This window comes from Nematostella vectensis, chromosome 2 (assembly GCF_932526225.1).
Source record: "Nematostella vectensis chromosome 2, jaNemVect1.1, whole genome shotgun sequence".
Lineage (NCBI taxonomy): Eukaryota > Metazoa > Cnidaria > Anthozoa > Actiniaria > Edwardsiidae > Nematostella > Nematostella vectensis.
In genome coordinates this window covers 6,304,435-6,330,345 of record NC_064035.1, presented here as the reverse complement: position 1 = coordinate 6,330,345, position 25,911 = coordinate 6,304,435, and the positions used below count along the sequence as shown (strand labels likewise).

Genomic DNA, 25,911 nt, shown 5'->3' with positions numbered 1-25,911 from the left:
CAATGTTTGAACAAGGCAAGGCGGTAGCAAGAAAACTTTGTTCAAGGGGGGCAAGCCCCAGAAATTTTCTTTCATTTACTTCGAGGACAGACGCTGTTTTTTCATAACTTTTGTAAATTACTGCCCTACTAAGGAGGCAGCCTTCATCCCCTCTCCTTTGCCCCCGTTGGCAGCTACGGCCCAGGGCAAAGTGGTTCACAAGAGACCAACGTTTTTCAATCAATTAAAGCATTTAGACAAATTGGCCATAAAAAGGCCAGCAACAACACGCATCTCAACTGATTCCTGTGTCTATACACAGTAGCTTCCAACGATCTTAATCAAACGGACCCGAGGCCATCTGTGCGTACCGATTTCTGGCCGGTTCCCGTAAAGAACTCCGGGTCTGAGATGGGATCGCCTAGGTAGGACCTGATGATGTTGGCTCGGATGCCTTTTGGTGGTTCGTTTGTCATCTTTACTCCGTTCTTGTCATCTTTACTCCGTTCTGCAACACTGTGACAGGGAAGTTGGGCGAAGGGTAGCTAGTAAGCCACAGGCGGAAGTCAGGGTGTGTGGTGTCAGGGTTCAACTCCTAGGGAAGAAATACCGTGAGTTCTAAGACAATGATAAGGCGATATTAGGATGGAATAAATACCGTGAGTTCTTAGACAATAAGCCGACATTAGGATGGAATAAATAGAGTGAGTCCTTAGACAATGACAAGGTGACGTTAGGATGGAACAAACACCGCCAGTTCTTAGAAAATGATAACGCGACGTTAGGAACAAATAGCGTGGCGTTAGGAGCAAATACCTCGAGTTCTTAGATAATGATAATGCGACGTTAGAAAAAAATACCGTGAGTTCTTGGATAAAGGTAACACGAATAAATAAGAAGGACAAAGTAAAAAATTAATCAAAAGATAAATAAATAAACTAACCTCGCAGAGCTTCTCCAATGTGGGCATCCACGAAGTAGCGAGATGGCAGTTCTGCAGTACAACCCATGTGCCGTCCTTGACAGCCTTCTCGATCATGCGCAGAGCGATAGGACCCTGGCCTTGACCTAGAGACAGAGAGCTGAGCTTGGAGCCGCTGAATCCCTGGTCATCAGCAAACTTAAGCAGAGCTGCCGTGGGATCTGAGCCCGGAGACAGCACGAAGATGAGGGGAGCGCAAGAGTTGGAATCAGCAAACGCTTTGCCGAGGTCGAATGGGGGCGGCTCGATGTACTTCTTGCCCAGTTTGACGGTGACAAAGTTCTGTACGCACGGCGTGATCTGAATAAACCAAACAACAGCTTAGCCCTACACCACTCTATTGTACTGTTAACACTTGTTCACAACTTTGTCATAAATCAAGAGTGATTTTTTAGAAAGTTGATTAATTAATATCACATTACTTCAATCTATTTCCTGGTTAGGTTGTTGAGTATCCGAATATGTTTTGCTTTCAACGTTTTGGAATTGCGGGTACATATATAGTCCGGTCTAGGCCGCCACTGGGGCAAAAGGGTTAAACAAAAAAGAAATGTAACTATGGGACTATGGAGACACCATTTTCATGTAATATTTCAAAGCTCACCTTATCTGGTCTTAAGCATCTCAGTAACACCATTTTCTGGAAAAAGTCAAATTTCTCTTCCCACTCGCCCGGAAGGGGCATGGTTTGCGGCTCCTGGCACAAGAAGAGACACGAGTGAGTCAGATGAGACATGAGTGAGTTAGATGAGACATGAGTGAGTTAGATGAGACATGAGTGAGTTAGATGAGACATGAGTGAGTTAGATGAGACATGAGTGAGTTAGATGAGACATGAGTGAGTTAGATGAGACATGAGTGAGTTAGATGAGACATGAGTGAGTTAGATGAGACATGAGTGAGTTAGATGAGACATGAGTGAGTTAGAAGAGACATGAGTGAGTTAGATGAGACATGAGTGAGTTAGATGAGACATGAGTGAGTTAGATGAGACATGAGTGAGTTAGATGAGACATGAGTGAGTTAGATGAGACATGAGTGAGTTAGATGAGACATGAGTGAGTTAGATGAGACATGAGTGAGTTAGATGAGAAATGAGTGAGTTAGACGATACATGAGTGGGTTAGATGAGACATGAGTGAGTTAGATGAGACATGAGTCAGTTAGATGAGACATGAGTGAGTTAGATGAGACATGAGTGAGTTAGATGAGACATGAGTGAGTTAGATGAGACATGAGTGAGTTAGATGAGACATGAGTGAGTTAGATGAGACATGAGTGGGTAAGATGAGACATGAGTGAGTTAGATGAGACATGAGTGAGTTAGATGAGACATGAGTCAGTTAGATGAGACATGAGTGAGTTAGATGAGACATGAGTGAGTTAGATGAGACATGAGTTAGATGAGACATGAGTGAGTTAGATGAGACATGTGTGAGTTAGATGAGACATGAGTGGGTTAGATGAGACATGAGTGAGTTAGATGAGACATGAGTGAGTTAGATGAGACATGAGTCAGTTAGATGAGACATGAGTGAGTTAGATGAGACATGAGTGAGTTAGATGAGACATGAGTCAGATGAGACATGAGTCAGATGAGACATGAGTGAGTTAGATGAGACATGAGTGAGTTAGATGAGACATGTGTGAGTTAGATGAGTCATGAGTGAGTTAGATGAGACATGAGTGAGTTAGATGAGACATGAGTGAGTTAGATGAGACATGAGTGAGTTAGATGAGACATGAGTGAGTTAGATGAGACATGAGTTAGTTAGATGAGACATGAGTCAGATGAGACATGAGTGAGTTAGATGAGACATGTGTGAGTTAGATGAGTCATGAGTGAGTTAGATGAGACATGAGTGAGTTAGATGAGACATGATTAATTTAGATGAGACATGAGTGAGTTAGATGAGAAATGAGTGAGTTAGATGAGACATGAGTGAGTTAGATGAGACATGAGTGAGTTAGATGAGACATGAGTGAGTTAGAAGAGACATGAGTGAGTTAGATGAGACATGAGTGAGTTAGATGAGACATGAGTGAGTTAGATGAGACATGAGTTAGATGAGACATGAGTGAGTTAGAAGAGACATGTGTGAGTTAGATGAGACATGAGTGAGTTAGATGAGACATGAGTGAGTTAGATGAGACATGAGTTAGATGAGACATGAGTGAGTTAGATGAGTCATGAGTGAGTTAGATGAGACATGAGTGGGTTAGATGAGACATGAGTGAGTAAGATGAGAAATGAGTGAGTTAGATGAGACATGAGTGAGTTAGATGAGACATGAGTGAGTTAGATGAGACATGAGTGAGTTAGATGAGACATGAGTGAGTTAGATGAGACATGAGTGAGTTAGAAGAGACATGAGTGAGTAAGATGAGACATGAGTGAGTTAGATGAGACATGAGTGAGTTAGATGAGACATGAGTGAGTTAGATGAGACATGAGTGAGTTAGATGAGACATGAGTGGGTAAGATGAGACATGAGTGAGTTAGATGAGACATGAGTGAGTTAGATGAGACATGAGTCAGTTAGATGAGACATGAGTGAGTTAGATGAGACATGAGTGAGTTAGAAGAGACATGAGTGAGTTAGATGAGACATGAGTGAGTTAGATGAGACATGAGTGAGTTAGATGAGACATGAGTGGGTAAGATGAGACATGAGCGAGTTAGATGAGACATGAGTGAGTTAGATGAGACATGAGTCAGTTAGATGAGACATGAGTGAGTTAGATGAGACATGAGTGAGTTAGATGAGACATGAGTCAGATGAGACATGAGTGAGTTAGATGAGACATGTGTGAGTTAGATGAGTCATGAGTGAGTTCGATGAGACATGAGTGAGTTAGATGAGACATGAGTGAGTTCGATGAGACATGAGTGAGTTAGATGAGAAATGAGTGAGTTAGATGAGACATGAGTGAGTTAGATGAGACATGAGTGAGTTAGATGAGACATGAGTGAGTTAGAAGAGACATGAGTGAGTTAGATGAGACATGAGTGAGTTAGATGAGACATGAGTGAGTTAGATGAGACATGAGTTAGATGAGACATGAGTGAGTTAGAAGAGACATGAGTGAGTTAGATGAGACATGAGTGAGTTAGATGAGACATGAGTGAGTTAGATGAGACATGAGTCAGTTAGATGAGACATGAGTGAGTTAGATGAGACATGAGTGAGTTAGATGAGACATGAGTGAGTTAGATGAGACATGAGTGAGTTAGAAGAGACATGTGTGAGTTAGATGAGACATGAGTGAGTTAGATGAGACATGAGTGAGTTAGATGAGACATGAGTCAGTTAGATGAGACATGAGTGAGTTAGATGAGACATGAGTGAGTTAGATGAGACATGTGTGAGTTAGATGAGTCATGAGTGAGTTCGATGAGACATGAGTGAGTTAGATGAGACATGATTAATTTAGATGAGACATGAGTGAGTTAGATGAGAAATGAGTGAGTTAGATGAGACATGAGTGAGTTAGATGAGACATGAGTGAGTTAGATGAGACATGAGTGAGTTAGAAGAGACATGAGTGAGTTAGATGAGACATGAGTGAGTTAGATGAGACATGAGTGAGTTAGATGAGACATGAGTTAGATGAGACATGAGTGAGTTAGAAGAGACATGAGTGAGTTAGATGAGACATGAGTGAGTTAGATGATACATGAGTGAGTTAGAAGAGACATGAGTGAGTAAGATGAGACATGAGTGAGTTAGATGAGACATGAGTGAGTTAGATGAGACATGAGTCAGTTAGATGAGACATGAGTGAGTTAGATGAGACATGAGTGAGTTAGATGAGACATGAGTGAGTTAGATGAGACATGAGTGAGTTAGAAGAGACATGTGTGAGTTAGATGAGACATGAGTGAGTTAGATGAGACATGAGTGAGTTAGATGAGACATGAGTGAGTTAGATGAGACATGAGTGAGTTAGATGAGACATGAGTGAGTTAGATGAGACATGAGTGAGTTAGATGAGACATGAGTGAGTTAGATGAGACATGAGTGAGTTAGAAGAGACATGTGTGAGTTAGATGAGACATGAGTGAGTTAGAAGAGACATGAGTGAGTAAGATGAGACATGAGTGAGTTAGAAGAGACATGTGTGAGTTAGATGAGACATGTGTGAGTTAGATGAGTCATGAGTGAGTTAGATGAGACATGAGTGGGTTAGATGAGACATGAGTGAGTTAGATGAGACATGAGTGAGTTAGATGAGACATGAGTGAGTTAGATGAGACATGAGTGAGTTAGATGAGACATGAGTGAGTTAGATGAGACATGAGTCAGATGAGACATGAGTGAGTTAGATGAGACATGTGTGAGTTAGATGAGACATGAGTGAGTAAGATGAGACATGAGTGAGTTAGATGAGACATGAGTGAGTTAGATGAGACATGAGTGAGTTAGATGAGACATGAGTGAGTTAGATGAGACATGAGTGAGTTAGATGAGACATGAGTGAGTTAGATGAGACATGAGTGAGTTAGATGAGACAAGAGTGAGTTAGATGAGACATGAGTGAGTTAGATGAGACATGAGTGAGTTAGATGAGACATGAGTGAGTTAGATGAGACATGAGTGAGTTAGATGAGACATGAGTGAGTTAGATGAGACATGAGTGAGTTAGATGAGACATGAGTTAGATGAGACATGAGTGACTTTTATAAGACATGAGTGAGTTTGATGAGACATGAGTGAGTTAGATGATACATGAGTGAGTTAGATGAGACATGAGTGAGTTAGATGAGACATGAGTGAGTTAGATGAGATATGAGTGAGTTAGATGAGACATGAGTGAGTTAGATGAGATATGAGTGAGTTAGATGAGACAAGAGTGAGTTAGATGAGATATGAGTGGGTTAGAAGAGACATGAGTGAGTTAGAAGAGACATGAGTGAGTTTGATAAGACATGATTGAGTTAGATGAGACATGAGTGAGTTAGATGAGACATGAGTGAGTTTGATGAGACATGAGTTAGTTAGATGAGACATGAGTGAGTTAGATGAGTCATGAGTGAGTTAGAAGAGACGTGAGTGAGTTAGATGAGACATGAGTGAGTTAGAAGAGACATGAGTGAGTTAGATGAGACATGAGTTAGATGAGACATGAGTGGGTTAGATGATACATGAGTGAGTTAGATGAGACATGAGTGAGTTTGATAAGACATGAGTCAGATGAGACATGAGTGAGTTAGATGAGACATGAGTGAGTTAGATGAGACATGTGTGAGTTAGATGAGTCATGAGTGAGTTAGAAGAGACATGAGTGAGTTAGATGAGACATGAGTGAGTTAGATGAGACATGAGTGAGTTAGATGAGACATATGTGAGTTAGATGAGACATGAGTGAGTTAGATGAGACATGAGTGAGTTAGATGAGACATGAGTGAGTTAGATGAGACATGAGTGAGTTAGATGAGACATGAGTGAGTTAGATGAGACATGAGTGAGTTAGATGAGACATGAGTGAGTCAGATGAGACATGAGTGAGTTAGATGAGACATGAGTGAGTTAGATGAGACATGAGTGAGTTAGACGATACATGAGTGAGTTAGATGAGACATGAGTCAGATGAGACATGAGTGAGTTAGATGAGACATGTGTGAGTTAGATGAGACATGAGTGAGTTAGACGATACATGAGTGAGTTAGATGAGACATGAGTCAGATGAGACATGAGTGAGTTAGATGAGACATGTGTGAGTTAGATGAGTCATGAGTGAGTTAGATGAGACATGAGTGAGTTAGATGAGATATGAGTGAGTTAGATGAGACATGAGTGAGTTAGATGAGACATGAGTTAGATGATACATGAGTGAGTTAGATGAGACATGAGTGAGTTTGATAAGACATGAGTCAGATGAGACATGAGTGAGTTAGATGAGACATGAGTGAGTTAGATGAGACATGTGTGAGTTAGATGAGTCATGAGTGAGTTAGAAGAGACATGAGTGAGTTAGATGAGACATGAGTGAGTTAGATGAGACATGAGTGAGTTAGATGAGACATATGTGAGTTAGATGAGACATGAGTGAGTTAGATGAGACATGAGTGAGTTAGATGAGACATGAGTGAGTTAGATGAGACATGAGTGAGTTAGATGAGACATGAGTGAGTTAGATGAGACATGAGTGAGTTAGATGAGACATGAGTGAGTCAGATGAGACATGAGTGAGTTAGATGAGACATGAGTGAGTTAGATGAGACATGAGTGAGTTAGATGAGACATGAGTGAGTTAGATGAGACATGAGTGAGTTAGATGAGACATGAGTCAGATGAGACATGAGTCAGATGAGACATGAGTGAGTTAGATGAGACATGAGTCAGATGAGACATGAGTGAGTTAGATGAGACATGTGTGAGTTAGATGAGACATGAGTGAGTTAGACGATACATGAGTGAGTTAGATGAGACATGAGTCAGATGAGACATGAGTGAGTTAGATGAGACATGTGTGAGTTAGATGAGACATGAGTGAGTTTGATGAGACATGAGTGAGTTAGATGAGACATGAGTGAGTTAGATGAGACATGAGTGAGTTAGATGAGACATGTGTGAGTTAGATGAGTCATGAGTGAGTTAGATGAGACATGAGTGAGTTAGATGAGACATGAGTCAGTTTGTCAGTTAGATGAGACATGAGTCAGTTTAATGAGAAGAACGGCGAAAAACAACATGTTATACTCACATTACTGTCATAGATCTTCTTCCAGCCCTCCAAGGTACGCGGGAACTTTTGACGGAAACCTTTAAACCTGCAAAATTACAAGAATAAATATAATTTAAAATTGTAAACTCCCTGAGGGGTTTGGAAATAGCTATATGGTCTTGAATATTTGTTTTTGCAAGGATATTTTAAAAAGCTCTTAGTAGTATGGACTTATGGACTTACTTGCTCATGTCGTCCAGTCGGCAAATCTCGTCCCAGGACCTACTCGGTAGCCAGGAAGCAGGATTAGAGTGAGGATTGTCCAGACCTACCCCTCCGGTCAGCAGAAAACGCCACTCGTCCCGGCAGACTTCGCCGTCGTGCATGAGGATGTTAACGCAGAGCAGAAACGAAAACAGCAGCTGCAAACAGGGAAAATCCGAGTTACTTTATCTCCACCAAAAGCGCGAAAACAGGCACAATCCGAGTTACTTTATCTCCAACAAAAGCGCGAAAACAGACACAATCCGAGTACTTTATCTCCACCAAAAAGCGCGAACACAGACACAATCCGAGTTACTTTATCTCCACCAAAAGCGGGAAAACAGCGGGTACCAAACAGGCACAATCCGAGTTACTTTATCTCACCACAAGCGCGAAATCAGCGGGTACCAAACAGACACAATTCGTGTTACTTTATCTCACCACAAGCGCGAAATCAGCGGGTACCAAACAGGCACAATCCGAGTTACTTTATCTCACCACAAGCGCGAAATCAGCGGGTACCAAACAGACACAATTTGTGTTACTTTATCTCACCACAAGCGCGAAATCAGCGGGTACCAAACAGACACAATCCGTGTTACTTTATCTCACCACAAGCGCGAAAAGAGCGGGTACCAAACAGACACAATCCGAGTTACTTTATCTCACCAAAAGCGCGAAAACAGCGGGTACCAAACAAAGCACAGAAAAAGGGGTATAAACAAAAACACAAGATGTTTTTAAAAATATATTTAAGAAAAGCCTGCAAACATGGCACATTAACAAAGCGTGATAACTGAAGGTATAAGCAAGTAGTGTAGTGTAGGCACTAAGTGTAGAAAATAAGTCATGTACACACACACGGCAAAAATCTTGAAAGGCCAGAAACGAAAATACCACAGAAATGTACACAGCGTGTAAACAAAGGAAAGAAATAAGCAGTGTAGAAAAAAAAGACTACCGCCTTACAACAACCTACTGGGCCCTCACTGGCAAAATCAATACTAACAAATACCTTGTCCTTTTCGAAAAGAGATCGGCAAACATTGCAGTACAACGAATATGTGAAATGATTTCGCAGGTTCTCCAGCCTGCAAAATAAAATAAAACAAAATGAGCAACTTAATCAAAATAGGTACAAGATGGAAAGTGCGTTTACCTTCAGTTCAAGCTTACCTCTTATCAAGTTCCTCGGACTTTTCCGAGTTATCAATGGACATGATAAATAGGTTGATGAACCATGTGAGAGAGTACTGGTACATGGGCTCGATGTTAGCAAGATCAGCGATGGAGAAGAACAAAATGGCGGAGTGTACGGCGATGGGAGTGTAGCCCATTCGGGTCTTGTCGATTTTCTCCTCCGTCTCCTCGGCGATAGCCTAAAGAACAAATAAATAAACAGCAAAAAAATAAATAAGGGAGAACAGGATAAACTTAAATGCGTATTGGACGACGTCAGCTTATAACACACGCGGGATCGCCGCGCGCGAGCGCACGATATTCTACAGCGCGTGACCAATGACGTACACACAGTGATCCTATTGTTACGTGTTACATTTCAAGTAACGATCAAGAAAAAGTCAACAGGACTAGCGTATAGTGCGTTTCTATGTAACGAAGACTTGGCACGTACCTGTTTTTCGGAAATTTCGTTTGCGAGGACCTTTGAGGAGGAGAGGACGTTGATGGCGGTCTCATCTTCCAGGATGTTGCCCTCCGATGAGGACAAAACTTCGAGAATCTTGTCTTCGATCTCCTTCAGCTGTCTGCAAGGCAACACAGAAAAAGGTCAGCATAACCGCTCGCCTTACAAAACATGTGAGCTAGCCCGAGGCGATTAAGTACGTACACCAATAGTTAACCCAGTTTTAAACAAATAGAACTGGGTTGTTGCCCGTTGTACATGTTAGCTTCAGTAATTACGCACCTTTTGTTTTCTGCGCTCTGCAAGATCAAAGCGTTCTTCTCTTCCTCCAGCTCGGGCCGCTCACGAGCCACCACGATACCCAACAACTGATCCTCGAGACCTTCTGGCGTGATCATGAAGTTAAGTAGCGTGACCTGTCATGTAACGCAACCCGTGTTAAAACATGATTTTTTTTACCAAAGTTCGTAGAACATAAAACGAGCAGCTGTCACGTTATACGACACGCGTGCGAATCCTTTCCAAAGTTTAAGAGACAACACAGAGATCGTTATCGACACGGATTGCGTGGTGTGAAGTGCGTTACCTTAACAGCAGTTTCTGGCAAGTAGTGCGGATTACGAAGCTTGGTTGTGATGTAAAACCTGTGAACAGATGACAACGTATGTTGAGGTGCTATTGGGGCAAGCTTATCGACTTACACCTGCATTATAAACAGTTTTGTACAACCTTGGTGAAACATTTGTTAGTCTATACCTGAAGTCCTTGGAATACTCAATGACGCTGTCGCCGACTTTGATGCAAATGCTGCCGCCTTGTTTAAAGGTCTGCTTTAGCAGCAATGGTTCAAGCAGCGGGTCGAGCTCCTCGCCAACATTCTCCAGTAGAACCTGAACGACAATGACACAACTATCAATCAGTCCATGGAGATTAATCATTCTGAATTCAACGAAAGCCAGAAGGCACTCAGAGAGAGGTGGTTGAATCGCTCTTTTGATCGAGGGACAAGACAACGCACCAACAAACCAGATACGATCATACATTATCTTAGGTTATGAACCGGAATAGCACAAAAAGGCAATAAAACAACAGGAATCTATGGAAATTTTTGAATACTTACCGGAGTGCCAAACTGAATGCAGTTTTCTAGTGTTCGCACATAGTCGGCGTCGGTCAGTTTGATGACGTGCAGGTTGTTTTTCTTCTCCATGTTCTTGATCCATTTGTTGGCTTGGCCCTGAGGGTCGATCATCAGTGGCCAGCGGTTGGCGTTACTATCAAAAGAGAAATAAGCTCATCATTAGACCTTTTATAAATGTGATAAATAGGAAAGAGGTATGCTTTCATCACCTCTATCAACTCTACTAGCTTGTTGTTCTAGGTCGCTACGTACTTGATGATTATTCCGTTCTCGATGGAGAAACTGTCTGTAGGGAGACCAAAAATCGTCCAGTCTCGTATCTTGACGGGCTCGCCTAGTGTAGAGGTGACGGAGAAGTCATCTGAGCAGGGAATGTGGTTCGTCTTACAGTCGTTCAGCCATTTGTTCGCTTGTTCCTGTGACACAAGCAAAGTACCGTTTTACAGCACCAGAAAGAAAGAGAGCCAGTGAGAGAAGTGTGAACAAGATTTTAGAAATGTGGAGAAGGTGTCATAAGTGTAGAGAAGATTGAATAAGCGTGGAAACGACAACATGTTAAAGGCGTGGAGATGTCACGAGGAATACGTGAGAACAAGAGAGCATAAGATAAGAGAGGGACACTTTGGTATAACACGCGCGCCATGTCGATTCCGAATCCGGCTATTTTTAGTAACCACCACCCCACCACTGCGCGTGAGCATTTTTACTCACCCTACCTCCGCGCTTTGGCATTTACATCTTGTTGTTTGCCGCTATTTTGTGACATGAAACCGAAAAAAAAAAAAACCCTATTTGCACAAATACCATCGAAAATTTCATTCTAGCATCAAGAATACGGGCAGTTGCAGTTTATTGAGGGGATGTAGTACTTCGAGGATTGCAAGATTTCAAAAACGAGACTTCATTCAAAATCAAGAGCGGAAAACCTCGTGCTTCAATCACCGTTTTCGCTCTAACTTGCTGCTTCTCCGTGGTTTCTCAACATTCATTATCCTTCCTAATGGTCAAACTAAATCTGTAAGTTAGATATTAGATATAATATTGATTTTTGTATTTCGGTGAATTGAGAAGGAATCCAAGAAAAATACATTTCATAAAAGTTATCCTTGTAGCGAGGGAATGCATTTTTGTGATGATAAAAGCCAGCAAGCTGAAGTATCTGAGCTTTTGTAATAGTGAGAAAATAAAGAGGGAGATATTACTGTACTTCTTTGATGTTATTTTTATATGTTATATTATTATGTTGTTATTATACAAGCTGGGGTGCTGGTGTCGGGATTTGAATCAAACGCAGTATCACAGCCATTTTATCGCTCGTCGCTTTTTTTTTCTCACTTGACTTCGCCGCTCAGACAAACAAAACAGTCAAACTATTCGGGGATTTAGCTTTCTGTGAGTATATTTGCCAATCTTGGTAACTTAAGTTAGACTTGTTTTCTTCTTCCGAGTTATTTTACATGATCTCTTTTCGTTCCTTTCGAGTTGGCAAAACAACAACACGCAACCCGCGGGGGAGTAGGAGAAAATAAAAGAAGCAAATCCTCACGCGCAGTGGTGGGGTGGTGGTTACTAAAAATAGCCGGATTCGGAATCGACATGGCGCGCTGGTAATACCAAAGTGTCCCTCTCTTATCTTGTGCTCTCTTGGTGAGAAGCAAAAAAAAAAAGATGGAAAAGACGGTGATGATGTGGCGAAAAGGATGGTGATATTGCTGTACCTGTCTAAATGCCGCGGTAAATGCGCCGAGATACGCGACGACACCAGATGACACAAGTACATCTCCTATCAAGTTGGTATATCTGATGCCAAGCGCATTAGCCACCTCGGTCCACCTAAAATATATAGAAATATATAAATAAATAGGCAACCACATGCGTCAAAAACCACAGCATGAATTAAATTAATAAAGACGGCAAGGAGATCTCAATCGTGCACTGGGACCACGGGCGACGCAACTTACCGAGTTTTTTCTCCTCCGAGACCACCGATGAGCTTCTCAGCACGGTCCAGCTTCTTAGAACAGAGATCCACCTACAAAGGAAAGTATGTATTCAATAAGAATAAGCTATAAGCGCAATAAGTACCTCACGTATTGAACAAGACGGCTCACTTGAGCTATAAGCGCAACAAGTACCCTCCCGTATTCAACAAGACGGTCCACTTGAGCTATAAGCGCAACAAGTACCTCACGTATTGAACAAGACGGCTCACTTGAGCTATAAGCGCAACAAGTACCTCACGTATTCAACAAGACGGTCCACTTGAGCTATAAGCGCAACAAGTACCCTCCCGTATTCAACAAGACGGTCCACTTGAGGTGTATGCACGACAAGTAACCTCGCATAATGAACAAGACGGTCCACTTGAGGTGTATGCGCGACAAGTATCCTCGCGTATTCAACAAGACGGTCCACTTGAGGTGTATGCACGACAAGTAACCTCGCGTATTCAACAAGACGGTCCACTTGAGGTGTATGCACGACAAGTAACCTCGCGTATTCAACAAGACGGTCCAGTCGAGCTGTGAGCGCGACTAGCAACCTCGCGTATTGAACAAGACGGTCCACTTGAGGAGTAAGCGCACAAGACCTGCTCTTACCTGCTTCTCCAAGTCACTCTTCTTCTTTACGTTTGCTTCGTACTTCTCCTGTAATCTCGCTAGCTTGTCCTGTACCTCCTTCAAGGCTGCGCGCTTCTTATTCAAACCCTGGAAATCGCATAATACTGACATTAGCAGCAAATCAATGGATTTACTACATAGGCATATCATGTCAATTATACTTAGCCTCCCTAGCAACGGGGCTACTTTACCTGCATAGCAAGAGAGGGCTATGTCAATTAGACTTAACGTCTATATCAACAGCAACCTATGTCAATAATAATTTACCTCCATAGCAACAGCAAGCTCCTCCTCGGCTGCCTTAAGGGCGATCTTCTTTGGAGCCACGACCCTCGCCACTCTTTAGAAAAGAGGTATACAAGTCAAATACACAAACGCCAAACAAGGATGTAAGAAACACAACAATCGCCACTCTTTAAAAAAAAGGTATACAAGTCAAATAAAAATACGCCAAACAAGGATGTAAGAAACACAACAATCGCCACTCTTTAGAAAAGAGGTAAACAAGTTAAATACGAATACGCCAAACAAGGATGTAAGAAACACAACAATCGCCACTCTTTAGAAAAGAGGTAAACAAGTTAAATACGAATACGCCAAACAAGGATGTAAGAAACACAACAATCGCCACTCTTTAGAAAAGAGGTAAACAAGTTAAATACGAATACGCCAAACAAGGATGTAAGAAACACAACAATCGCCACTCTATAGAAAAGAGGTAAACAAGTCAAATACGAATACGCCAGCCAAAGAGGACGAAGAATGTCAGGTGATGGTACTTTTAGTGATAGCGAACAATGAAACAAAATGATTGTCAGTTGATCACACCATGCCAAAAAAGGAGACAAAGTGATTGTCAGTTGATCACACCATGCCAAAAAAGGAGACAAAGTGATTGTTAGTTGATCACAGCACGCCAAAAAAGGAGACAAAGTGATTGTTAGTTGATCACACCATGCCAAAAAAGGAGACAAAGTGATTGTTAGTTGATCACACCATGCCAAAAAAGGAGACAAAGTGATTGTTAGTTGATCACAGCACGCCAAAAAAGGAGACAAAGTGGTTGTTAGTTGATCACAGCACGCCAAAAAGGTGACAAAGTGATTGTTAGTTGATCACAGCACGCCAAAAAAGGAGACAAAGTGATTGTTAGTTGATCACAGCACGCCAAAAATAGAGACAAAGTGGTTGTTAGTTGATCACACCATGCCAAAAAAGGAGACAAAGTGGTTGTTAGTTGATCACAGCACGCCAAAAAAGGAGACAAAGTGATTGTTAGTTGATCACAGCACGCCAAAAATGGAGACAAAGTGATTGTTAGTTGATCACAGCACGCCAAAAATGGAGACAAAGTGGTTGTTAGGTGATCATACTTCTCGTAAGAGTCCATAGCAATGACCCATCGGCACAGACCCTCCGCTGCAGTGGAGGCCACCTTGATCTTATCAGGGTCGAACTCGGGGTTGGAAGTGTATTTTTGACGGATCTGCTTTATGGCTGGTGCGGGGATATTGTCCTGAAAGCAGCAACACATAGCAGAGGTCATAAATATTATAGGATAAAACAAGGTAACAATAGCCTGCTTGCAGGCGTTTACCCGGTGTTTTTTTCGCTACGCGTTAAGTCGTGGTCGCCATCTTGTTTTTGGCTTTCGCGCGGCCAGAACAAAACAAGATGGCGGCCACGACTCGGCGCATAGCAAAAACACCGGGTAAACATAGCGAGAAAAAAAAACACCGGGTAAACGCCTGCAAACAGACTAAGGTAACAATGACGGGATCGTGCGTATGTAATGTGTAGGAGGGCGGCCATTTTGTGGCATTATTATTTTAAGGCAGAACAAGAGTACGTACTTTGTCGTAAGTCTGAAGACCTTGCAAGAACTTCATGTCGCCAAGAATACGCTTCGATGGGGCCCAAAAGTCTTCAATTTTCTTGCCTGCAAGGAACACGACATGATGTCAATATAAAAGAATTTATTTCAGAAAACTGATGGATAAATTGGCTTACCAGATCCAGATGGATCAGGAATCCTGTCTGGCTTGACACCCTTCAAGATACAGATGGCCTCCATCACAAGTTTGACGCCTGCTGGGGGGCTCTTCATGGTCTTCACCACCGTGATGTCCTGGTAGAAAGAGAAACAGGTAATTTCAATATAATAAAAGAGGCAAATTATGTCATAACGACACCGCGAAAAACATACGGATAATTACAATATAATACAACATTTCATATCCAATTAGATACTTACGGCAGGTGTAAGAGTGTTGAGCGCCGCCAAGGCACTCTCCAAAATGGGGATAGCTTCACCAAGGTCCTTGTCACACTCGTCTTTAATCGCTTTAGCTGCCATCGCCTGCTCATTGGCGACCGCCTCGTCAGCTTTGACAATCTAAACAATAACGAAGTTGAGAGGAGCCCAGAAAGCAAAATGTAAATGTCGAGGCATTTTAATACCTTTTCGGTCTTGGCGACCTCAATGGAGTCTCTCTCGATGATGACCATGATGTCGTCCACCTCTTTCCCTGCTTGAATCAGCTGAGGCTGCAGAGCTTCAAGCTCCTCTTGCATGGACGCCACCTATATCGTGACACACACGCGTAAGAAATGACACGCACACGCTAGCAAACCATGCCAAAAAGTGCAAGCGTCCGTAAACACACGCACGCGTCACTAAACACACGCGCGCGTTAGTTATGACAAGCACACGTTCGTAATGACACGCACATGCTTGCTTAGAAGTGCACGCGTCGGTAAACATATGCACGCTTCAGTAACAGTAAACATATATACAGGCGTTAGTAAACATACGCGCGCGTCCGTAAACTCACGCACAAGTTAATAATGACGTGAACAGCGTTAGAAATTGCTGTCATAAATATTTGTAAATATACCAGTATATGTATGTATGAACATCCCATGTGAATAAATGTGTATATACCTGAGACTGTGCGGAGTTCAGCTTTTCCAGACCAACTTCGTATCGTCGTTTAGCTTTAACCACCTCCCTACACAAAACAACAAACGCGTCACTATTGTCACCAACGTAGGTTGGCTAACCTACGATTAGCGAATCTTAACCCGGGGCTAGGGGCTTATCAATGGGCGCGTTTGTTTACTCTTGACTCTTAAATGAGAATAATTAGAATAGAAAAAGCGCGCGTTCGTTTATCCCGCGCTCCCATTCCGGGATGGGATTCTGCTACCTGTTGCAGAATAACTCGGAAGCCATTCTGAACATTCTCTACCAATCATTTCCATTCCAGAATGATAGGAAAAAAAATGCGCCCTATAGGTCGGTGATTTTGGTAAGGTTGGCGAAATTCGAGTGTGGGGTAACTGAGCCACTTACTGTTGTTTCTTGTTGAGTAACGCCTTGAATGTACTGATAAGCTCCAGGTACGATGTGGGTGTGACGTAGTTATGACGCTTCAACTCGCTTTGGTATCGTAAAGACAGGTCACGTGTGCTGGTGTGGAAGGATTTGCACATCTCCACACATCCCTCCTTCACATCTGCCTCGATCTCGCACTCTTCCAGGAACCGCTGGGCCACCACCTGTAACGCGTCTGCTGGCCAAGACTGCGTGACAAACGCATCCATGGTTACAAAGACATGTCATGCAACGAATGATCATGCAGTTGGCTAAGACTGCGGGACAAACGTTCTGCAAGGCTTCTAAATGTTGGTTCTCACTAAGACGCAAGTGCAAGCACGACACAAGTGAGAATCGGCGCAGAAAATCGAGCAGTTCTCTTGCGCTTGCATTCAGTGTGAACCAGCCTTAAGACATATCATATCAAAGTAAAGCACCTGACCGAGACAGTAACCAATTCATGGTAACTAAAACATATCTTTGGATATGTTTTAATAAGCGTATTCATTGCTACGGACAGATTACACGTGACCTTAAGAAAACGTTTGCGTCGCAAACGTTTCATTTTCAGGAGAGATAGATACAATCTGCGTCACAAACGTTTCATTTTAAGGAGCGATAGATACAATCTGCGTCACAAACGTTTTATTTTCAGGAGCGACAAATACAATCTGCGTCGCACATGTTTTATTTTAAGGAGCGATAGATACAATCTGCGTCACAAACGTTTCATTTTCAGGAGCGATAGATAAAATCTGCGTCACAAACGTTTCATTTTCAGGAGAGATAGATACAATCTGCGTCACAAACGTTTCATTTTAAGGAGCGATAGATACAATCTGCGTCACAAACGTTTTATTTTCAGGAGCGACAAATACAATCTGCGTCGCACATGTTTTATTTTAAGGAGCGGTAGATACGCTCTGCGTCACGAACGTTTGATTTTCAGGAGCGATAGATACGGTCTGCGTTGCTAGAGTTTCATTTTCAGGAGAGATAGATACTCTCTTTGGGAGTACGTGAGCGCTCACCTGGAACCAATCTATGGTGCAGCAGTTGACGAGTGATGGGAATTTGCGCAGTCTGTTTCTGAATGCGTCGCCGATGGGGCTCATGGCTAAGACAATGTGCAGCTGGTCTCTGACTCGTTCAATGAAATAGTTAAACAGCGCTACAGGACTTCCGTCAGTCTGCTTGGATTTATCACGCTGCCTGTAGATGTAATAATGGGAATCGTAAAAGAGTTAAGTGCGTTTATAGAACTTTTAATAAGCGCATTTAAAGATCTTTTAAAAAAGCCTTTCTTGAAGATGAAGTAAAAATCCGTTAAAAAAAAGAAAATGCCCATAGGCATCAATAAGTACCAATTGTCTAATATGTTATTTGGATCTTTAAGGCGAAACATGGAAGGTAAGGTAGGGTACAGTCTCATATCATACAAAACGTTTTGAAGAATACCAGGAGATGAGCGTTACTTCACCTGTCAAACTGCCTCATCTTCTCGCAGATCTCCTGCTTCTCGTCCAAAGGGAACAAGTTAGGCACTTCACCAGCGTTCAGTAAGTTGTTGATGTCCTCCAGGAAGGACTCCTCTTTGATCTGCGTGTCTGTGAACAGGAATACCCCGTTGGTCTCGCCTTCCGCGGTCTTACGGAGAATTGCCTTGATGTCTTCTCGCCACTCGGTTGACGTGTAACCTTTTCCTATTTCAACCTACAAATAGACGGCAACGGCTTTATTAGGAAAAATAATTGTAAAAATGATAGTGAACAAACTCTCTCCCACTCCATACACACCACTATATATCATCAATCGGACAACTCGGACAAGGAGAGATCTTTTTCTAAAAGACTGACGTGATTTGAGGTTAAGCGATACCTTCTGTGCCAAAACATTGAGTCTATAGCAGATATATTGCAGTTATTGAGTGTACCTGGAAGAGATACATCGTTATTGGGACAAGAGATCTTTTGCTAAATGATTTAGGTAAGTTGAGGTTTCGCGATACCTTTTGTGCCAATACATTAGGTGCTTCAAGTTTATAGCTTATGCACTGCACTTGTTGAATATACCTGGAAGAGATCGAAGTCTGCCATATGAGCGGCAAGCCTTGTGAGACTCTGCCTTCCACTGCCTCCCACCCCGACAAGCAGACAATGCCCGCGGGGCTGCTTGATAACTCGCGAGATACGGGACACGTGCTCGATAGCGAACCTGGCACGTAACATCAAACGTCAACAAACATAATCAACTTACATCAACAGCAACAAAACAGCGCATGAGTATCACGAGAACAAAAATTCAAACAAACATCATTCTGTGGAGTAAAAGAATTCGACTTTGAAAAAGTTCATTTATCGTTTAAGGTTATTCCTCTAAATTGCATTGCGCACGAGCGCGCGCTATTTTGCTTTGCTTAGAAATTGAAGAAAATGAGAATCGTTGCAAAATTTCCCGACAAAATTTCCGGCTTGAAAGCCTCTTCTCGTTACAAGGGGATCATAACGTCCTACGAAACGGCTTACAAGGGTCGTTGAGGGCTTTTCCAATAGTTTTACTGTCCTTACCGGAAGAGTACTAAAGTCATGGGCTTTTTGCTCATATTGTTAAACTCATCCAAGTAGTTCTCCACCACTCCTCTCAGTTTGTCCAGATCCTCCACTTCCACGTATGGTTTGGGGTCCGCCTTAGCGTCCGTGAAATCACAGAACACCAAACTGCGAAGGTCATCCTCCTTAACCTTGCCATCTCCATCGAAGTCGAGTCGCTGGAAGAGTGTGTCGAACTCTACATTTAGATGCGATTTACAGACTTCTCTTAAGTTGTTGTACAACCAATCTCGGTCACCGTCATCCACAAGACGATCGTAAAACACCCGGAACACCTAAAGGGAAAGCGAAAAAGGATTAACGACATGAGTACTGCATGCCTTATCAATAACTAAGGTTATGCTTCGAGTTAGGTTCACGTGATGAGATGAGATTGGATGATGAGAGCAGAAATTGAAAGGAATGAGGAGCAGGTTATCACATACCTCATGCGACCACAAGCGCTTGAGCATGTCGTGTTCGGTAATCCTGTCAGGCGCAGACAGGAGAGTGCCCTGAAAACAACAACATTTACAAGGTTATGAAGCTTGTAACTGATAAGAAAGCTTGCAATAAAGATAAAAGTAAACATCCTTGTCGCAATGGACGCCAGAGTGGCATGGTGCGGGTTCACTGACCTGGATAACCCTGGCAAAGTCTCTTAGGTTGAAAAGATAGTGTGACTTGGCTGGAGTGGGCAACAAGTTTACGATAGCATTCCTGTATATCTCAAGAGTTCCGTTCACCAGCATGTCGCCGATGGGACCAAAATCCTTCGAGAAGCCCCTACAAGAAGCACTATGTTAGCACCACATTATTACTGATAACCGTCTAACGAGTCATTGCACCGAGTCTTCTGCTGGTCACTGGAAATATTTCTACAGTGAACAGTGTAACAGGTAATTGGACCGAATCATTTATGCTTCCAGGTGTATCAAGTTTGCCACGAAACATGTCGTCAAATACCAAACGCCAGGAGTTACAAGACTTACTTTGTGGTGAGGTGCCAGTTCATGATCCGGCTGAAAATCTTCACCATGGTACCATCGTCAAACTTGGTGATGCTGATGGTGTTGAAGTGCCGTAAGAAGCGAGGAGTGATAGGATTACGCCCACCACCAGGGGGGCCCATAGCTGCGAGAATCTGAATATCCACAAGGTGAATGGGAGAAGTGTCCTTCAAGTCGTACCTACAAGGCAACCACGGGGTTAGCGTTAGCAGGGTAGATGCTAAGCCACAAGGTGAAGCGTTAGCAGGGTGGTCAAACATCCTGGGACAACAGGCCGAGGTAAACAATGCTGATGGAATCTGGAGATGAAGTAAGGACGCAATGACTTACCACTGCCAATGGTCGAGCCACTGTCTCAGCAGCTCTATGGGGGGCTGTGCACCGTACACTTCACGTGCTGGCATGTTAAGATCATCCACAAAGACAACCTAACGGATGAGAAAATACAGGTCACTAGAGAGTATGCTTACTGGCTCACACATACAGGATAGGCATCAAAAGCTTTATCTGACATACACTATCATACCACATCAGAAAGCATACCGTCTTCTTTCCTAACGGCGGCCCGTAGACGCCTTTTCTTCGCTTGTCCAGCTTAGACATGATAATATCCTGAGTCTGCTTGGCTGTTGTTTGCGCCGAGAAGTTGATGAGCAAAGGCTTGTATGTCTCTTCTAATTTCTTCAGCAGGAAGTTCTGAGACGGAAGTAGTCGCGAATGAGAATGGGGATCATCAAAGCTCCAAGGCTTGCAAGGGCTTGTGTCTTAAGCTCCGAATTAGCAAACATTGTCGCAGCCGCTATCAGGATTTGTTTTAACCTCTCCATTAGCGGAAGATAAGGGGTGTGGCGATCTTGGCACGACGTGTGACAATTTTACGTTAGTCAGAGAAATCGTTACCTCTGCCTGTAGGTTCTAAAAATGCTAACAGGAAGTGCTTTTCTTTGCTTGTCTTACTGTAATACAGGCCACCTGTCTGAACGGAACGGCTTACTTGGGTGACTTACCGTAATGTAGACAGACTTCCCGGTGCCTGTTGGTCCAACAAACAGAGATGGCTTTCCGTGCGTGACAAGCTGCTCCATCAGGTACGTGTAACGCACCGTGTCCACAGTAGGGATAATGATCTCATTGAATGCCATGTCCTGTTAAAACAATAACATTAGTATTATTAGTTAATATAACAGAAGTTCATTTTAAATCAAAAATGGAACTTTGATAGGATTTTTATTTTTTTGTTCTTTTAAAAATGATGACATGTATTGTCATAGTTGATTAACCTTGGGGATTGGAGGCGCATCCTTGATTTCTTCTGTCCACAGCTCCCACTTTCCCATGCCCTGAATATCAAACACACACGGGTTAGTTTTAACAAAGCACTGGTCTATCTTCCTCCTAGCTCTTAGAACACAAGTTACACAAGTAACATCCCCCGGTTTCCCCGAGCCTGAATATCCATGGCAGATGAATACTAACCTCCTTGATAAACCTGTAATCATAGACTGTAGCTTTGCTGGGGAAGGGGCAGAGGAACGGTCGCGGTGGCGGATCCACAATCTCAAGGATGTGGTACTTGCTTTTGGACTCAAGGGACAGTGGACCCTATCAAGAGACACAGATTGTCAGCGGATGATGATGATATGATGATGATGGTGATATTAATATTGTGACAGTGACGATGATAGTGGCGATAAGTAATATGACAAACAATTAACAACAACGGCGTATATCACGGCTATAATAAATAGGAACATGATATTGATGGGTTATAACACTACCAAGTACTTACTTCGACAATTTCCCTGAGAAGTTTGTCGAATGATTTACGTCCTTCTCCATCGAGCGTCGCCCCAAGCGACCATACACATGAGAACAAGTAGATACACTGTGATAAAAAGCAAAAATAAAAATAATTTACCCTGCCGTTCACATATTTTATTGATTACATCAAATTTTTCCCAAGTAATAACTCTGATGTAAACACACCTTCACACCCAAAATCTGAACAGGGAAACAAATCGGTCAACAGCATCCCTTTAGAGGTAGGAAGTAGGCGGGAGGGAGGGGAAGTAGGCGGGAGGGAGGGTAGTCTTACCTCAAGCCAGGCAGCAACTTCTCTCTCGTTGAGCTCCTTGAACCTCTGCTCGTCGTGGAACTCATCCATTAAAGTATCCATCATATTCATGTGGGAGTTGACCAGGTTTGTGTCGTTGGTAGGGGACAGCTCCTACAATATCACAAAAGTCATCTTTCTCAGATAATATCATCAAGAAAAAAGTATTAAAGCAATTAGCACAACAAATAAAAGTAGCCACTTAGCTGAAATCAATTCTAACTATGTACTTGTTTGAGACAATGCTAAGTAAACTAAGCAACAGCAGAAGTTCGAGTTCTGTGCGGGGAGATGTAATACCTTGAAGCCGCCTTTGCGTATAAACTGCAGGAGTGCTTCTTCCATGCGGTCGAACAAGTCCTTGATCAGTTCTTTGTTCTCTTCGTTCAGTGTCTTGGGCAAGGTGTGAAGCCAGGAGGTGAGTAGGGGTTTCCATCCAAGCATGTGGGGCTCCATGTAGATCATTCCACAGCGACTGACCTGAAGTGAGAATAAGGTTAGTGCTCACCTCTAAAGACGGCCAGCTTTGCTACTGCAACGAGAGGACACAAGAAATCAGGGGTTTAATTACTGTTGCAGGAGAAGCGACTTCCAGATCCATGGGCTCAAAGATCAGGTTGGTGGTAGAAGCCAACTGAATGATCTCACCGCTGTTCAAGCAAAGCTGAAAAAAGAAGCAATTCTTCGTTGTTAATAGGCCACTATGATTTAACTTTTGAGAAGTAGTGAATAACTCAGCACAGTTCAGTCAGCCTTTAGGAGTATAGTGTTTTTACCTTTTTGTTGTCATCAAGTACAGTGTTCATGTTCTCAATCCAGACAGCGTCCACTGGCCCGTCAAATATCAACCACTTACGATCAGGAGTCTATATGCAAAGAATAAAATGAACCACAAATTGTTAGTACTTATTCGTACAAATGTTCTGAAAAAAAAATGTAGTGTATGGTGAATGTGCTACGTTTGCTACATTAATGTTGACGCTCTAATTGATGTTAGATACTCACCGTGGATGATGCAAATGCCCTGTAGTTGACTGCCAATACTCCATCAGACCACTCGTGGGAAACAGGGTCAAACTGCCCATACAGCTGTCCCATCGTAATTGACTTGGGGTTGATCACAACGATCTGCACTTTGTTCTCTTCCATCAAGCCCTAAAAGAATTTTTTTCTTATCAATGATTGAACAGCTGCGGGAAGCACTGAAATTGGGAGGCGTGCTTTATGACAGCTTCATCAATAAAACAAAGGTATATTTTCTACAGTAACAATAATAAGCAGTGGAAAATATAACAACAAACCAAGAACTAGCACACCGTGTGGAGAAAGTACATGTTTCTGACATAGTTCGGAAACAGAACAACAATGTTTCCTCAAGTGGCAACACAATAAAACATGGTTGCGTGTGTGCGTGCTCGGAAAGTTTCTCCAACATTATCTCGACATCATTTAGCATACAGTAGTTAGTTGTTGACTTTACCTTTTCGGCTACATCGCTGAGTGCCTTGGCCAACACCCGGTAGGCACACGTTTTACCGCCAAAAGGCTCACCAACAATCATGAAGCCATGACGCACGATCATCATCTCATAAATCTGCAAATGGAACACATGATCACAGCCGTTAGACAGAGTCGCAGTTTATCCATGTGGTAGGTGTCGAAGGATTGATGCAAACAAGGATTTAAGCATGTAGTACCTGCAAAATCTTTGTAAGGAACTCATCGACCATCTGCAGATTCATCGACTTGCACACCTCAGCAGCTGCTGCTGTTAGCACTGTGTAGTCGGGTTTGGGCAGTTGTACGCCCGGGAACAGATCAGACGTGATACCCTGTAGGTAATAACAAGAACGCAAAGATGTAAAGGTCTGATAATAAACCATGCTAACGCCGTATAGCGTTTTAGAACTACAACTGTCAAAACTAGTCCTCGTCAAAGACGAAGAAGCTAAACGGAAAACAGGACGGAACTCTTGACTAAGGTGAAGTTTCGCATCAGTCCAGGTAAATATGCCTGTTCTATCACATTGATGATACCTGTTAGCATTACCTTGACGTCTATTATCAATTACCGTCATCACACTGATGAAAACTGCTAGCGTTACCTGCCGTTTATAACTCATTCCCGCCCATCATACAAAAATGCCTAGAACACTTACGGCAAACAAGGGCAGATCGTGAGCAAGGAATTTCGGCAAGTTGACGTCATTGATGGAGCGCAGCATAAGGATATCTTCGTTCTCATCCGGGTACTTCAACTGCATATGCAAAGTTAGACTCAGAAAAGGATGCGCATGAAAGCGAAAGCTACAAGACTGGTTTGACTGGTTTATATAATCAACTTGAACCTGTGTTTCAATGTCAGCCTCAAAAAAAGCTGAAATGCACCACCTGGCTAAAAATCAGCAAAAAATATAAAATATTAGTCATGGCGCCGGTGAAATAGAAGTCAGTGTCTCACTCACCTTAAGGTTACCTGCTGCGGTCAGCACGGACTTGACGGCACGCATGCCGTAATCATAATGATGCTGGGACGACAGCTGCTCCGAGCACAACGTGTATGTTGTCACAATCTTCACAGCCAACGAGCGAGCCTGGATACACGATTTGAGCTTAGTTTGGTAACACTAATACTATTATACCTGCTCATCATTTTCTCATTAAAGTTCTAGAGATGTATCAGGTAGAATGCGATGTCCAAGCGGTTACAATCTTCACCACCAAAGTCCATACATTACTGATATTTTAGGTTATCACTTCCTGTAGAGAATACATACATTGACGAATCCATAGGAGTAGAGGGAGATCTCGGCGATCATGGCATAGTTAGGCACCATCATAGCGACAGTACGGAACAGTGCCTGCGTAAGAACAACACCAACATGGTTAGTTATAAGTCGGATTAACAGGATTTGGATACAATACCGGGCTAACCTTAAGGTTATCTGGCAGCTCAGACCGTCCTGCATAACCAGGGTTCATTGTGATGAAGACGGCGCATGTTGGGTCTAACTTGATCTCCGTGCCCTCGAAAAGCAGGGTGTCGCCCCCAGACTTAATACCTGAAGCAGACAATAAAGGAATGAATGACCCTTCATAAACGTACGTTAATACATGGAAGCATGTACATAGATAGTTGAGATCATGATGATGGCGTAGGTCGTTTTACTGGAACATAATACGCGGAGCACTCATATATATAAATAGTGTTATATTTATAGACATGTATGTACAGTATTTAATACAAAATCTAGTCCGAAAGGTGAAAAATTACTTTGTTAGACACTAATACTATGACCTTGAGGTTGTGGTGAACTTCACGAACTTACCCATCTGAATGGTGAGAATCTGTTGTGCAACGACGGACAATACTTCCAAGTCAATACGGTTGAATTCGTCAAAGCACGACCAAGCGCCACACGATGCCAAACCCTGCAGGGGAACAAGCACATAGGAAACGCAGCTCTTTAATACTGAGACGATAACTAATTTATAAAATATTAAAATTATTTTCAAGGTG

The 25,911-nt window shown here is 42.6% G+C and overlaps 1 protein-coding gene across 1 annotated transcript in view; it reads right to left on the bottom strand.

Annotated features, from left to right (window-relative positions):
* LOC5517882 (dynein axonemal heavy chain 7) overlaps positions 1–25,911 on the bottom strand; it is a 43,053-nt gene that overhangs the window by 4,406 nt on the left and 12,736 nt on the right. The window contains 50 exon segments of the mRNA XM_048721080.1: positions 351–485; positions 488–574; positions 923–1,261; positions 1,566–1,658; positions 7,670–7,736; positions 7,874–8,052; positions 8,910–8,985; positions 9,071–9,273; positions 9,528–9,660; positions 9,822–9,955; positions 10,126–10,183; positions 10,296–10,429; positions 10,660–10,813; positions 10,933–11,096; positions 12,399–12,513; positions 12,642–12,712; positions 13,281–13,388; positions 13,569–13,641; positions 14,675–14,817; positions 15,155–15,240; positions 15,312–15,429; positions 15,556–15,696; positions 15,762–15,884; positions 16,246–16,312; positions 16,657–16,886; positions 17,712–17,892; positions 18,161–18,393; positions 18,753–18,894; positions 19,248–19,564; positions 19,715–19,783; positions 19,907–20,054; positions 20,261–20,458; positions 20,609–20,706; positions 20,822–20,974; positions 21,286–21,423; positions 21,559–21,618; positions 21,755–21,880; positions 22,068–22,163; positions 22,374–22,505; positions 22,692–22,871; positions 22,963–23,055; positions 23,168–23,257; positions 23,397–23,546; positions 23,872–23,985; positions 24,089–24,223; positions 24,551–24,649; positions 24,857–24,985; positions 25,169–25,252; positions 25,326–25,453; positions 25,721–25,823. Coding sequence (XP_048577037.1) covers positions 351–485; positions 488–574; positions 923–1,261; positions 1,566–1,658; positions 7,670–7,736; positions 7,874–8,052; positions 8,910–8,985; positions 9,071–9,273; positions 9,528–9,660; positions 9,822–9,955; positions 10,126–10,183; positions 10,296–10,429; positions 10,660–10,813; positions 10,933–11,096; positions 12,399–12,513; positions 12,642–12,712; positions 13,281–13,388; positions 13,569–13,641; positions 14,675–14,817; positions 15,155–15,240; positions 15,312–15,429; positions 15,556–15,696; positions 15,762–15,884; positions 16,246–16,312; positions 16,657–16,886; positions 17,712–17,892; positions 18,161–18,393; positions 18,753–18,894; positions 19,248–19,564; positions 19,715–19,783; positions 19,907–20,054; positions 20,261–20,458; positions 20,609–20,706; positions 20,822–20,974; positions 21,286–21,423; positions 21,559–21,618; positions 21,755–21,880; positions 22,068–22,163; positions 22,374–22,505; positions 22,692–22,871; positions 22,963–23,055; positions 23,168–23,257; positions 23,397–23,546; positions 23,872–23,985; positions 24,089–24,223; positions 24,551–24,649; positions 24,857–24,985; positions 25,169–25,252; positions 25,326–25,453; positions 25,721–25,823 — 6,627 coding nt within the window.